General features: G+C 39.4%; 1 protein-coding gene across 4 annotated transcripts in view; it reads right to left on the bottom strand.

Annotated features, from left to right (window-relative positions):
• The window catches only part of DIAPH3 (diaphanous related formin 3), a gene marked incomplete at its 5' end in the record, with an annotated part of 496,633 nt that overhangs the window by 437,501 nt on the left and 44,590 nt on the right, over positions 1-14,542 (bottom strand). For 3 of the 4 annotated variants that reach the window (XM_080798921.1, XM_080798920.1, XM_080798922.1), the window contains one exon: positions 11,091-11,258. The exons of the other annotated variant lie outside the window; for it this stretch is intronic. In XM_080798921.1, coding sequence (XP_080655047.1) covers positions 11,091-11,258 — 168 coding nt within the window. The remainder of the gene's footprint in view (positions 1-11,090; positions 11,259-14,542) is intronic. 4 annotated transcript variants of the gene reach the window in all.

Here is a 14,542-nt window from a genome sequence, read left to right as displayed (position 1 = left end):
CACGACAAGGACGCCCACTCTTGCCTTGCTGTTCAACATAGTACTACAAGTCCTAGCAACAGCAGTCAGACAACAAAAAGAAATAAAATGTATCCAAATTGGCAAAGAAGAAATCAAACTCTCTCTCTCTTCGTGGATGACATGATACTTTCTATGGAAAACCCAAGACTCCACCCCAAACTAATAGAACTCATACAACAATTCAGTAATGTGGCAGGATACAAAATCAATGCATAGAAATCTGTTGCTTTCCTATACACTAACAATGAAAATATAAAAAGGAAATGAGAAAATCTATTCCCCTTACTATAGCACCAAGAACGATAAGATACCTTGGAATAAACCTAATCGAAGAGGCAAAGGATCTGTACTCAAGAAACTACAGAACACTCATGAAAGAAAGAGAATAAGACATAAAAAGATGGAAAAGCATTCCATGCTCATGGATGGGAAGAATAAACATTGTTAAAATGTCTATACTGCTCAGAGCAATCTATACTTTCAATGCCATCCTGATCAAAATTCCACTGCCATTTTTCAAAATGCTGGGACAAACAATCCTAAAATTTGTGTGGAACCAGAAGAGATCTCGAATTGCTATGGAAATGTTGAAAAACAAAACTGCGGCATCACGTTGCTTATTTCAAGCTTTACTACCAAGCTCTGATCACCAAGACAACATGGTACTGGCACAAAAATAAATACATAGACCAGGGGAACAGAGTAGAGAGCCAAGATATGGACCTGCAACTCTATGGTCAAATAATCTTCGAAAAAACAGGAAAAAATATACAGTGGAAAAAAGACAGTCTCTTCAATAAATGGTGCTGGGAAATCGGACAGCTATATGTAGAAGAATGAAACGCAACCATTCTCTTAACACCATACACAAAGATAAACTCAAAATGGATAAAAGACCTCAACGTGAGGCAGGCATCGATCAGAATCCTAGAGGAGAACATAGACAGTAACCTCTTCAACAACGGCCACAGCAACTTCTTTCAAGGCGTGTCTCCAAAGACAAAGGAAACAAAAGCAAAAATGAACTTTTGTGACTTCATCAAGATCAAAAGCTTCTGCAGAGCAAAGGAAGCAGTCAACAAAACAAAGAGGCAACCCATGGAATGAAAGGAAGTAGATATTCACAAATGATACTACAGACAAAGGGCTGATACCCAAGATCTATAAAGAACTCCTCAAATTCAACACACACAAAACAGATAATCCCGTCAAAAAATGGGCAGAAGACATGAACAGACACTTCTCCAAAGAAGACATACAAATGGCTAACAGACACATGAAAAAATGTTCATCATCATTAGCCATCAGGGAGATTCAAATCAAAACCACATTGAGATACCACCTTATACCAGGTAGAATGGCCAAAATCAACAAGACAGGAAACAACAAGTGTTGGAGAGGATGTGGAGAAAGGGGAACCCTCTTACACTGTTGGTGGGAATGCAAATTGGTGCAACCACTTTGGAAAACGCTGTGGCGATTCCTTAAAAAATTAAAAATAGAGCTACCCTATGACCCCGCAAATGTACTACTGGGTGTGTACCCCAATGATACAGATGTAATGAAGGGCCATCTGTACCCCAATCTTCATAACAGCAATGGCCAGTAGCCAAACTGTGGAAAGAACCAAGATGCTCTTCAACAGACAAGTAGATAAAATGGTCCATATATACAATGGAGTACTATGCCTCCATCAGAAAGAATGAATACCCAATTTTGTATCAACATGGATGGGACTGGAGGAGATTGTGCTGAGTGAAATAAGTCAAGCAGAGAGAGTCAATTATCGTATGGTTTCACTTACTTGTGGAGTATAAGGAATAATACGGAGAACATTGGGAGATGGAGAGAAGTGAGTTGGGGGAAATCAGAGGGGAAGACAAACCATGAGAGACTGAACACTCAGAAACAAACTGAGGGCTTTGGAGGGGAAGTATGTAGGGCATTGGGTGAGCCTGGTGATTCCTTAAGAAATTAAGGAGGTATTAAGGAGGACACGTATTGCATGGAACATTGGGTGTGGTGCATATCAAAAAAAAATTAAAAATAAAAAATAAAGAGAGAACACTCAGTATCAGAAATCAGAGAGGACACATTACAAATCCTAGCACCAATACACAGGTCATAAGAGACTACTCTAAACTACATATACACACCAACAAATTGGACAACCTAGAAAAAATGGATAAATTCCTACAAACACACAACTTACTAAGATCGAATCATGAAGAAACAAAAAATCTGAACACACCAATAGAACACTGAAGTTTAATCAATAACCAAAACTGCCCAAAGTCAAGACTGGATGGTTTCACTGGGTAACCAAACATTTAAAGAAGAATTAACACCCATTTTCCTCAAACTCTTCCAAAAGACTGAAGAAGAGGGAAACAGGGAATACTCCCTAACTCTTTACCAAGCCATCATTACCCTAATGCCAAGTCAGACAAGGACATTACAAGAATACTCTAAGCCATTATCACCAATGAATTTGGATGCAGAAACTTTTTTTTAATTTTTTTTATTAATATATAATGTATTATTAGCCCCAGGGGTACAGGTCTGTGAATCGCCAGGTTTACATACTTCACAGCACTCACCATAGCACATACCTTCCCCAGTGTCCATAATCCCACCACCCTCTTCCTACTCCCCTCCCCCTGACAACCCTCAGTTTATTTTGTGAGATTAAGAGTCTCTTATGGTTTGTCTCCCTCCCGATCCCATCTTGTTTCATTTATTCCCTTCCTACCCCGCAAACCCCCTCACATTGCCTCTCAACTTCCTCATATCAGGGAGCTCATATGATAATTGTCTTTCTCTGACTGACTTATTTCGCTAAGCATAATACCCTCTATTTGCATCCATGCCGTCGCAAATGGCAAGATTTCATTTCTTTTGATGGCTGCATAGTATTCCATCGTGTGTGTGTGTGTGTATATATATATATATATATATGTGTGTGTATATATATATATATATATATATACACACACACACACCACATCTTCTTTATCCATTCTAGAAGCAGAAACTCTTAACAAAATACTAGCAAGCCAAATTAAACATTAAAAGGACTGTACACCACAAACAAGTGGGATTCGTCTGACAAAATTTAACATCCATTCGTGATAAAAACTCAGTGAACTGGGAATAGAAGCAGACCTCAACATATTAAAGGCCATATGAAAAGCCCATAGTTCACCTGTACTCAACTGATTATAGATTGAAAGCTTTTCCTCCAAGATCATGAAAAAGACAAGGAGGCCTACTCTCACCTAAAGCAACCTAGTACTCTAAGTCATAGTCAGAGCAGAGGCAAGAAATAAAAGGCAACCAGATTGAAAAGGAAGAAGTAATGCTGTCACCTATTTATAGAGGATATTATATATAGAAAACCCTGAGGGCTCCACCAAAAAACTGAGAACAGATGAATTCAGTAAAGTGGCAGGATATAAAATCAACACACAAAAATCAGATGCATTTCTATACACTAACAATGAACTATCTGAAAAAGAAATTAAACAATCTCATTTACAATAAGATGAAGGTCAATAAAACAAGAATAAATTTAGAGAGGTAAAAGATCTGTACATGTAAAGCAAAGATGAAAAATATGAGTACACAAATAAATGGGAAAACATTTTATGCTCATAGTTAACAATTAGTATTGTTAAAATATCCATCCTACCTAAAGCCATCTATAAAGTAAATGCAATCCCTATCAAGATTCCAACCACATTTTTATATAAATAGAAAAACAGTCTTACATTGTTTTTATGGAACCATAGAATACCATGATTAAGCAAAGCAATCTTGAAAAATAAAGCTGGAGGCACCATGCTTACTGACTTCAAACTATATTACAAAACTAAAGTAATCAAAATACTATACTGGCATAAAAACTGATACATAGATCAATGCAAATGAATCAAGAGCCCAGAGAGAAACCATACATATATGGTCAACTAACACTTGACAAGAAAGCCAAGAATACTTAATTGGAAAGATGGTCTCTTCAATAAATACTGTTGGGAATACTGGTTAACCACAGTTATACAGAACTGTGGTTCTGTAACCACAGAAGCATACAACTAGACCCCTACATTACACCACTCAAAAATTAACTCAAAATGGATTAAAGACATAAATTTAAGACCTAAAACTATAGAACTCCAAGAAGAAAATACAGGGGGAAAGTTCATGGACATTGTTTTGGGCAATGCTTTTTGGATAGGACAAAAAAAAGCACAAGCCAGAAAAACAAAAATAAGCAAGTAAGCTTTCATCAAATTTGCACAGCAAAAAAAGCCATCAACAAAATGAAAAGGCAACTACAGAATAGGAGAATATATTTACGAACCACACATCTGACAAAAGGTTAATATACAAAATATATAAGGAACTCCTACAACTCAAACAAAGAAATCTTATTAAAAAGTAAGAACAGGGGTACCTGGGTGGCTCAGTGGGTTAAAGCCTCTTGCCTTTGGCTCAGGTCATGATCCTGGGGTCCTGGGATCAAGCCCCACATCAGGCTCTCTGCTCAGCGGGGAGCCTCCTTCCTCCTCTCTCTCTATGCCTGACTCTCTGCCTACCTGTGATCTCTGTCTGTCAAATAAATAAATAAATACATCTTTAAAAAACAAACCACAAGAGGTATCACTTCATACTTGTTAAAATGGCAGTTATCAAAAGGATATCAAGTGTTAGCGAGAATGAAGAAGTGGGAACCCATGTGCACTGTTAGTGAGAAAGTAAATTGTTACAGGCACTGTGAAAAATAGTACAGAAATTTAAAAAAAAAAATTAAAACCAGAACTTCTGTCTGATCTCAGCAGTCCCACTTCTGGGTATGCATCCAGAGGAAATGAAAATCACTCTCTGAAAGAGATACCTGTACCTCCATGTTTACGGTACTATTTATGAAACTAAAATGGCAAAAAAAACTAAGTATCCATTCAGATAAATGAATAAAGAAACTAGTGTATACATATATATAATAGAATATTACTCAACCATAAGAAAGGAAATACTGCCATTTGCAACAGTATGGATGAACCCCGAGGACATTACATTAGGTGAAGTAAGTCAAAGAAATACTACATAGTATTACTTACATGTGCATTCTAGAAGTAACAAACTCCCAGAAACAGATTAGTGGTTGCTGGGAGCTGGTGAATGACGTGGATGAAGGAAGCTGGAAGGAAGTGGATGAAGGCAGTCAAAGAGTACAATTTACAGTTCTAAGACTAACAAATTCTGAGGATCTAATGTACAACTTGGTCAATCTAATGCTGTATTGTATACTTGAAAATTGCTCAAAAGTCAATCTTGAAAGTTTTTTTTTTTTTTAATTTATTTATCTGAAGGGGTGGGGAAGGGCAGAGGGCAAGAAACCCTCAAGCTGATTCCCCGCTGAGCGCAGAGCCCAAGAAGAGACAGGGCTGGATCCCAGGACCCTGACATCATGACCTGAGCTGAAATCAAGAGTCGGACACTCAACCGACTGAGACATTCAGGCTCCCCTAAATCTTAAAAGTTCTGACTGTGGGGGACGCCTGGGTGGCTCAGTTGGTTAAGCAGCTGCCTTCGGCTCAGGTCATGATCCCAGCGTCCTGGGATCGAGTCCCACATCGGGCTCCTTGCTCGGCAGGGAGCCTGCTTCTCCCTCTGCCTCTGCCTGCCACTCTGTCTACTTGTGCTCACTCTCGCTCCTCTCTCTCTCTGACAAATAAATAAAAAAAAAAAAAAAAAAAAAAAAAAAAAAAGTTCTGACTGTGGGACTGAGGGTAACTAAATGAGGTGACAGACATATTAACTATCCTTACTGTGGTAATCATTTAGAAATATATATGCTCCAATCACCATGTAGTACACTTGAAACTAACATTGTATGTCAACTGTACCTCAATAAAATAAATATCTGGGCCATTATAAAGCATTTTTATATATGTGTGTGTGTGTGTGTGTGTGTGTATGCATCAATCAAGTCATATTGTATACCTTAAGCTTACACAATGCTATATAGGTCAATTGTATCTCAGTAAAGTTGGAAAAATACCAAAAGAAAAGAATGAGATCAGTTTCTGGTTTGTTGAGGTTTAGCATCTTTTACAGAGTTTGATTATAACTGCTCTTCCGAAGACAGCGGAGCATCAGAATACTGGGGATATTCTAACATGAAAGGGCTCCCATCCCTCATGAGAAATGTGAAAGGAACCAAAGTGGACAAAGAAAAGCTAAGAGGACCAGAGGTAAAGCCCTGAGGAAATGAAAATCAGAATCAGGAAACCTAGAATGGAACCTGGTAAAAACTGTCCAGAGAACAGGACAATCCGAAGGAAAGGAATGTCATGGTAACTAAAGGAAAGAGAGCTGCAGACAAGAGGGAGTAGAATGTATTACATATAAGATCTAATGATTAGAAAGCCACTTACAGTTAGGAGGGTCAACATCTGGAATAGCAAGAAAGAATCAAGTAGTTTATACTCCCTAGAGGGCAACTTCTGAAGGGAATGAGATAAAGGACAAGAGCAAGGGCCAAAGGATACATCAGCTTTCTGTGGGCAGGATATACATCCCAGGGAAGCAGCAGTCCTGGGCCTCTGAGAGGTCCTGCATCCAGAAGGCGACTCCCGCAGAGGAATAGGCTCACGGAAGACCAGGGCAGAAGACCGAAGGATACATCACCAGTGACAGCGACAAGGGAACTGCGGGTGAGACTGGGCACCAGGGAGCACAAAAATGCTACAGGAGAAAAGAATCGGCATCCGTAATTTCCTACACCTGTAAAAGGCAGAACAATCCCCCACGTCCATGCCCTAATCTCTGGTCCTATAAATGAGTTACATTACCTGTTAGAAGGGGACTCTGCAATACTATCAATACTATTGGGTCATCTGGGTGAGTCTAATCTAATACATGAGTCCTTAAAAGCAGAGAACTTTCTGTAGAGGCAGACAAGAGATGCCACAGGAGGAGAAGGCATATAAATTTTAAACAGGAGATGGATTTCATATAACAGAGAGGTAGGGGCCCACAGAAAGGATAGGAAAGAGGCCTTTGGGAGCTAAGGCGGCCCCCAGAAGACAACCAGGACCTCAGTCCTACAACAGGGAGGAAGTGGATTCTGCCACCGTGAACTTGGAATAGGTTCTTCCCAAAGCATCCGGTAAGATCCCAGCCATTTATTTGGACATAGATTTTAGCCTTGTGAAACCTGAGAAACCAGGTGAGTCAACCTGGACTTTGACTTGCAGAACTAGGAGACAGTATGTTGGCGTTTAAGCCATCAAAATCCATGGTAATTTGTTACAGCAGCAATAAAAACCAATATCACCCCAGAGCACCAAGGCCAGATTATAAACACCCTAGACCAGAAGCAAACTCTTATTCCTCCTCTCCTCACCTCCCATCTAGTCCTGGAGGAAACAGCTGGCAGTCTGGAGAGTAGAACACAGCCAAGTAAGGTAAAGAAACAGAAGAGGCCAAGCTCATTCCCTAACCACTGCCCCGACTAGAGACCTGAATGAAGTAAAGCCAGCCTGTAAGGGGGGAAAGGGAGAGCTTTTTTTTAGATCAAAATTATTTTTATTATTTTTTCTGTTTAATCTCAAAGCCAAGAGAAAGCTCTGAGAACTGCCTGGAATTTCACCTAGGAGCACAAGGATAAGCCAAGGGGGCTGATATAAAGAGGCAACAGCTAAAATGATCAAGTCACTTTCAGCTTGTATCTACCATGCTCAAATCATTCAAAAACCAGTTAACATAGACCTACAGTGAGTCCAACAGTAAGCACTGAAACTTGACTTCCAGGAATCAAAGTTGTATATACAAGATGTTCACACAGCTATTTCACAAAGCTAGATCCACACAGAAACCAATAGGGGCTTTCGGATAACAATTTCACTTTTACCAAAAGACAAATGGGAGAAAGAGCCCTTAAGTAGTCTCAACATTCATCACTGCTTAAAAAAATAAGGCTCAAATAAATAAATAAATAAATAATAAGGCTTGACCCAACCTCGACCGAAAACCCACTGAAACTATTTCCCAGAGACCAAGTAAATCCATCTCCAAAATAAACATGAAAGGATTACAAATATTCAAGCATTATACCCTTACCTCTCATTATCAAGTCAGCACACTGAAGACTATTACAAAAAAAAAAAAAAAAGGTTCTGTAAGAACAGTTTTTACTTTATGTAAAAATTACACAATGTCAAAACTAGGAATTTAGATGTAAATTTTAAATGATAGAAAATCCCTGTAGCGGCAAACGCCAAGACATTAAGATTGTGGATTTGATGCGGCTTCTTCGAAAGGACAGAGGTACGACGGACAGGGGTGCCTAGGTGGCGCAGTTGGTTAAGTGACAACTCTTGATTTCCACTGAGGTCATGATCTCAGGGTCACACACTGTGGGGCTCTGCACTCAGCAGGGAGTCTGCTCAAGATTCTCTCTGTCCCTCCATCTTCTGCCCCTCCCCTGCTCTCTCACTCTTCCACTCACTAAATAAATGTTAAAAATTTTAAGAAGTACTAAATATGTAAGTAAAAATAGAAAAATTCAAACTCAACGCTTCATCTAGCATTCTCTACAGACATAGACCAGCTTTAAATTTGTCAAAAATGCAGTACCCTGTAAAGCCTGACAGATATCACTCATTTACATTTAGGGAAGGGAGGAGAACTTCCTCAGCTCCGGAACCAGAAGTGGATTTTCCCCTGTAATGTATTGTCAGTCAAGCAATCAGAAAGGGAAGAAGAACCTAATTCTCTTTGTTTTTGTTTTTGTTTTTTTTTTTTAAAAACAAGACCTTAGTTCTCACAAACTCACTTAGCAAACTGGGCAGCCCTGACCCATCAAAAATTTCATTTTACTGCTGCTGAGTAAAATGAGTTTGATTGCAAACGATTTTCTGCCAACAGGGATACCTGTTAAGATTTAACAAGCGATCGGGCCCAGTTATTAAATATGTATTGTGTGAACACTTCAGAAATGTCAATATCCTTCTGCCCTATTCATAACTACAAACACTGAAAGTCTTACCCTTCTCTGGGTAACTGACCCTTTTCACAGTAACTGAAAAATACCTCAAGTAATCACGGTCAGTACAGAATACCGTGAACTGTATTCAGTACTCCCGGTAGCTATACTTTTAATGGCTTATGGTGCTAAGATGTGGCCTCGTAAACACCTTACATTAATAGCCTACTCACTCATACTCAGATGCCACTAGCAATCATGATCAAAAAGAAAAACTTCTTAACAAAGTAGTCACCAGGAAATGAAAGTAGTACCATTCTAGAATCTCCTAGGTAATTTAGGTCAGTGGTTCCACATACGGTACATGGAATGAGAAGGGAGCTAAGGGCACTTTATTATCTTGAGTCCTCCAACGTGGTATTGAAGAGAACTACCATTATACAAGCCTCATTAACAGAGGCAAAGGCCAGCAAAATACAAAACAAAAACAAACAAAAGTTCTCACTTTGGCGGCACATACACTAAAATTGGGGGGAAAGAAAAGGTTTTTTGTTCAAGGCTAAAATGATACCAACCCATGGAAACGAAAGAGTTAATAAGGAGTTACACATGTGTGGCTAATTAAAAACAAAATTAGCCCTTCATCAAGAACTAACATAATAGGTAAGAATGTCCCAAGTCTAGGGTTCATGCAAAACAATACTAACGTATGCTCGGAGATGAAAAGTTAGGAATCGCTAACACTAATTAAACCTATGGAGACACAAACTAGGCATTCTCTCTTTCTGGGGCCTTCTAAAGCTCCATGTATAACACTGAACACAAATATTTGATGAATAGAAAATAAGGCAGTATAAGGGTAAATATTTTGTTGATTCCAGTTGAATAATGAGGAGACTAGCTATTAACTTTCTCAAATTTCAAACATATTTTATACGCTAAATAAGTCAATTTCCCTAAAAACTAATAAGGCTGTCAAAAACAATAGAGGAATAGAGAAAATAAATCCTGAGTTGAAGTATTATACAACTCTTCAAAACGGTATAAAAAAAATCCTCTCATAATCGGCCCTAAATTATCACTCCAGTCTAATTTTTCAAACCTCTCACACGTTCCCCCTGAGCTATTTGTACCTTGCTCTCTTGGTTCACTGTCATTTCCCCATCTTAAGAGAATGCCCTTTCCCTCTGCTTATTCCAACCCTATAAGGCCACACCTGCCTCTAAGTCCATCTGCTCTATGAAATTTCCCTAAGCTACTATAATAACCTTTCAATTTTGGCTTCCCCTGAAGCTAATGAGGTATCTCAAAAATTAATTTCTTCCTACTCTGAACTTATAAGGAACTTAACCATTAATTAGAACCCTCTGGCATTTCTTACTCATTTAATTCTTCAAAATGTTTATTTTGATTCCTCCAAGATAAGCAACTTGAGGGTAAGAACTATATGTGAAACTATTTAGATGCAATTAGCATTCATTTTGTGATAAACGATTTTGAACGTACTTAACACAGTGGGTTGTTGGTCAAATTAGTTTACCCATGAGCAGAGTCAGGATCACCGTTTATTGGAACCAACCGAAGGCGGCTTCTAACAGCACTGTCTCCACCAGAAAAGACACACCCCGAAATAAGTAAGTTCTAGTCTCCTCAGATATAAATGTTCTGGGACTCTATGAACCTGGTTATCCTGAGAACTAAGAAAGGAATCAAACAAGAAAAAAAGATGAACAAAATCAGCATACACATACACAGCACTGTGATGATCATTCTAAAATGCAAACAAACCCTAATAGACCACTTAGATAATCTTTAAGATTCAAAATGTACCATTATGATACTTGAGAGGGTTTTTATGTATTCTGTATATTACACACACACACACACACACACACACAACCTAGTGTGCCAATTTTCCTCTCCTTTTTTTTGTAATCCTAAAGCTCTGTATGCCTAAATTGCTATCTTCAAGTACATCAGAAATCATATATGGAACACAAGCCTTAAATGTTCATTGGTCCATTAACAAGGTAAGGTTTTTACATCAACCATTTTATGGAAAAAAAAAAATTCTTACCATCATCTTTTCAAAAAGTTCTAAGACTTCATTCTGTGACAGTGGCTTTGGAATATTTTCCATCACCTCGGAAGAGCAATCGTTGCTTGCAAACGCAGTCTTCAGGTTGGAAAGCGGAGGTCTCTCCTTCTTGCTCCCTGGAATTCTTATGCTGGCAAATTTGTCCAGCTACAAAGGTAAAGTAGCACATGCGTTAATATTTCCTCCAACAACGTGTATCTAGTTGCCAAAATAACCCCCCCCAACAGGGTCGATCCCATTATCACTATGATTTCATCAGAAGGCATTCAGCACTAGAATCTTTAAGATTTTTAAAAACACAAAAGTGTTCCATAACCATCTTATCTAAGGACAGAAAAGAGTTCAGGCAACCTCCAAAGATTCCTTCTAATCTTAAATTACAGAATTAAGATTTAATGGCAAGTGACCTTTGCTTTACAGATTAGCAAACTAAGCAGTTTTACAAAGGTAACTGGGCTAATTTGGGGGTGGGCAATCAAACCAATATTTAGTGTCCTAGCTCTCAGCCCCCTTGCCCAGGGCCCTTTTCACAGAATTCCTCAATCACATTTCATAGAATGCACTAAGAGTTGAATTCTGCTTATATCTCTAGAGCCTGTTGGTCCGATAAATAACACATTTCTCTTCATTCAGGCTGGTATGTGTTTGAATTTCATGAGCAGCTATAGAGTAGGATGGCTAAAGCCTCAGGAGATAAAGCTGGGGATTTTGCTGCGATGAGATTTCTTCTATTAAATCAAATAGTTCACTGATATTTGCAAGTATATAGATATTACTTTATAAAGCTAATTATTTTTTCTTTGGAAATTGCTTGATTTCACAAATTCTGTTCCTCACATAAAACCCAGACTCAGGGGCGCCTGGGTGGCTCGGTTGGTTGGGCGGCTGCCTTCGGCTCAGGTCGTGATCCCAGCATCCTGGGATCGAGTCCCGCATCGGGCTCCTTGCTCGGCGGGGAGCCTGCTTCTCCCTCTGCCTCTGCCTGCCACTCTGTCTGCCTGTGCTCGCTCTTTCTCTCTCTCTCTCTGACAAATAAATAAATAAAATCTTAAAAAAAAAAAAAAAAAACCCAGACTCAAAGTTTCAAGTGGTATCAAAAAGGCAAAGAATGTCTTAAAGTAGTTAACAGAAGTGTGTTCAGAAACCACAATGGTTCCGTGAATTGTTCAGTGCAACTATATCTTATACTGTTTTTGCCATAATGTATATAATCTATCGACTTGTGCTATTCATGGTAGCCACTAGCCATGTATGGTTGTTTAAATGTAAATTATAAGTTCAGTTTCTTAGTTGCACCAGCACATGTCAAGCCCTCAAGAGCCACATGTGGCTGGTGGCTCTCATACTGGTCAAAGCACATAAAGAGCATTTCCAACAGAAAATTCTATTGGGTAGCGCTAGTATAGCCCAGTAGAGAAATGTGATACAAAATACTGAATTTAAAAAGGACAAAAAGTCGCAGTATCAATTCACAAAAGAAATAGGATTTCTTCAAGTAAGACACAAAAGATATTTAGCTTTCAAAACAGATCTTCAAATGCACTGTGAATACAAAGCCTAGAAAAAAATGCCATGTACTACATTCACACATGGTCCGTCTAACAGGACCTAATCATGAAAGTCCTGAGAATACGACAGCTTCCAGCAGGATTTAGAAAGTAGTAACAAAATACCACCACTGTTCTCATCCTCATAACAAAAACAAGCCAGAAAACCTCCCAAGTTACAGTTAGTGTTGTTTTCAACCCATCAGGCAGCTGAGGACATAAGGAAACCTGGAAGGACTACTGGGAAGCTACAAGCTGCTTTGATCCCTGACAAACAGTTACAGACTAAGAAGTTAAACAAAGATTTAAAAAAAAAAAAAAAAAGCCAAATTTTTAATGAACTATTGACAGCATGGGTTCTGGCATGAGAAACTGGAATTCCATGGAGCCCCAGTCATGGAGCAAGTCTACACCCACCTACCAAGGCTTTCCCTCAGGCCTTCACCAACTGCATGAGTTAGTCTGCCAAAAGCTGGAGGGAGGGCAAGATATCCCCAGGCATGAAATGTCCTAGGAGGCCTCTCCCTAGGTAAAGAGACTGTCTTCCCAAACACTCTGAACTAAGCGAAAGATGGGAGAGAAGACTCCAACACATATTCTGGATGTTCAGCGAGTAAATGACAGCTACCACCTTAAGGCCAGGGGCAGACACCAAGTTAGCAAGGTATCTCCTGAAGAAACTGAAAACACAAAGAACTTTACATTAACCCTGAAAAGGGCATCCGAACTTCAAAGCAGAGTTATCCCCGTCTTGAAAACGAATAGTTGTCGTCAAGCTAAAAGCAAAATGCCAGAGCCTCATTCGTTCTGAACAACCTTGAAGGCCCAGAGGACACTACTCAAATTAAGGCAGCTTTGCCAAGCTCGTCTCAACTAGACACCCCATGGACTCAGTCCCCCATTTTAGCAGCCTGAAGAAAGGCACTCCCTTTCTTAGAAGGATTATGTTCACAGTATTCAAATAAAATGTCTACCATATAATCAACTACTGATGAATTCACTAAGGACCAAGAAAGTGTCACCCAGAGTCAAAGAGAAGCAGACCTAGAGATGGCCTGGATGGACTTACGGGTCACACCATCTCAAAAGATATTTATAAAAATGTTGAAGGGGGCGCCTGGGAGGCTCAGTCGTTAAGCGTCTGCCTTGGGCTCAGGTTATGATCCCAGAGTCCTGAGATCAAAGGCAGCATCAGGCTCCCTGCTTGGCAGGAAGCCTGCTTCTCCCTCTTCCACTTCCCATGCTTGTGTTCCTGCTCTTGCTGTCTCCCTCTCTCACTCTCTTCCTCTTTCTCTGTCTCTGTCAAATAAATAAATAAATCTTTAAAAAAAAATTCTGAAGGACATAATGAAGAACAGACACAATGTAGGAGATGGGCAATTTATAAAGTCATGGAAATTATTTTTAAGAGCATGTTAGAGGGACGCCTGGGTGGCTCAATTGGTTAAGCCGCTGCCTTCGGCTCAGGTCATGATTCCAGGGTCCTGGGATCGAATCCCACATCAGGCTCCTTGCCCGACAGGGAGCCTGCTTCTCTCTCCGCCTCTGTTTGCTTGTGCATGCGCTCTCTCGCGCTCTCTCTCTCTCTCTCTCTCTCTCTGACAAATAAATAAATAAATAAAATCTTAAGAACATGTTAGAAACGTAAGATGTATTAACAAAAAAATTCATTAGATGAACTTCAGAATAACCAGAACACTGCTGAGAAAAGAACTGGTGAACTTAAACCCACACCAACAAAAAGCATGCAAACTCAAACACCATGGAAGAAGGGAAAGAAAAAAGAAAGAACCAAGAACCCCAGGGCTGTGGTACAGTGTGAAGCACTGTAATACAAGCGTAACTGAGGACGAGAAAAAGAAAAGGATATTGGAGATCTATTTC

This window comes from Martes martes (genome assembly GCF_963455335.1).
Source record: "Martes martes genome assembly, chromosome: 3".
NCBI lineage: Eukaryota > Metazoa > Chordata > Mammalia > Carnivora > Mustelidae > Martes > Martes martes.
The sequence above is the reverse complement of the archived record's forward strand: the minus strand, read 5'-3'. Positions and strand labels throughout refer to the sequence as shown.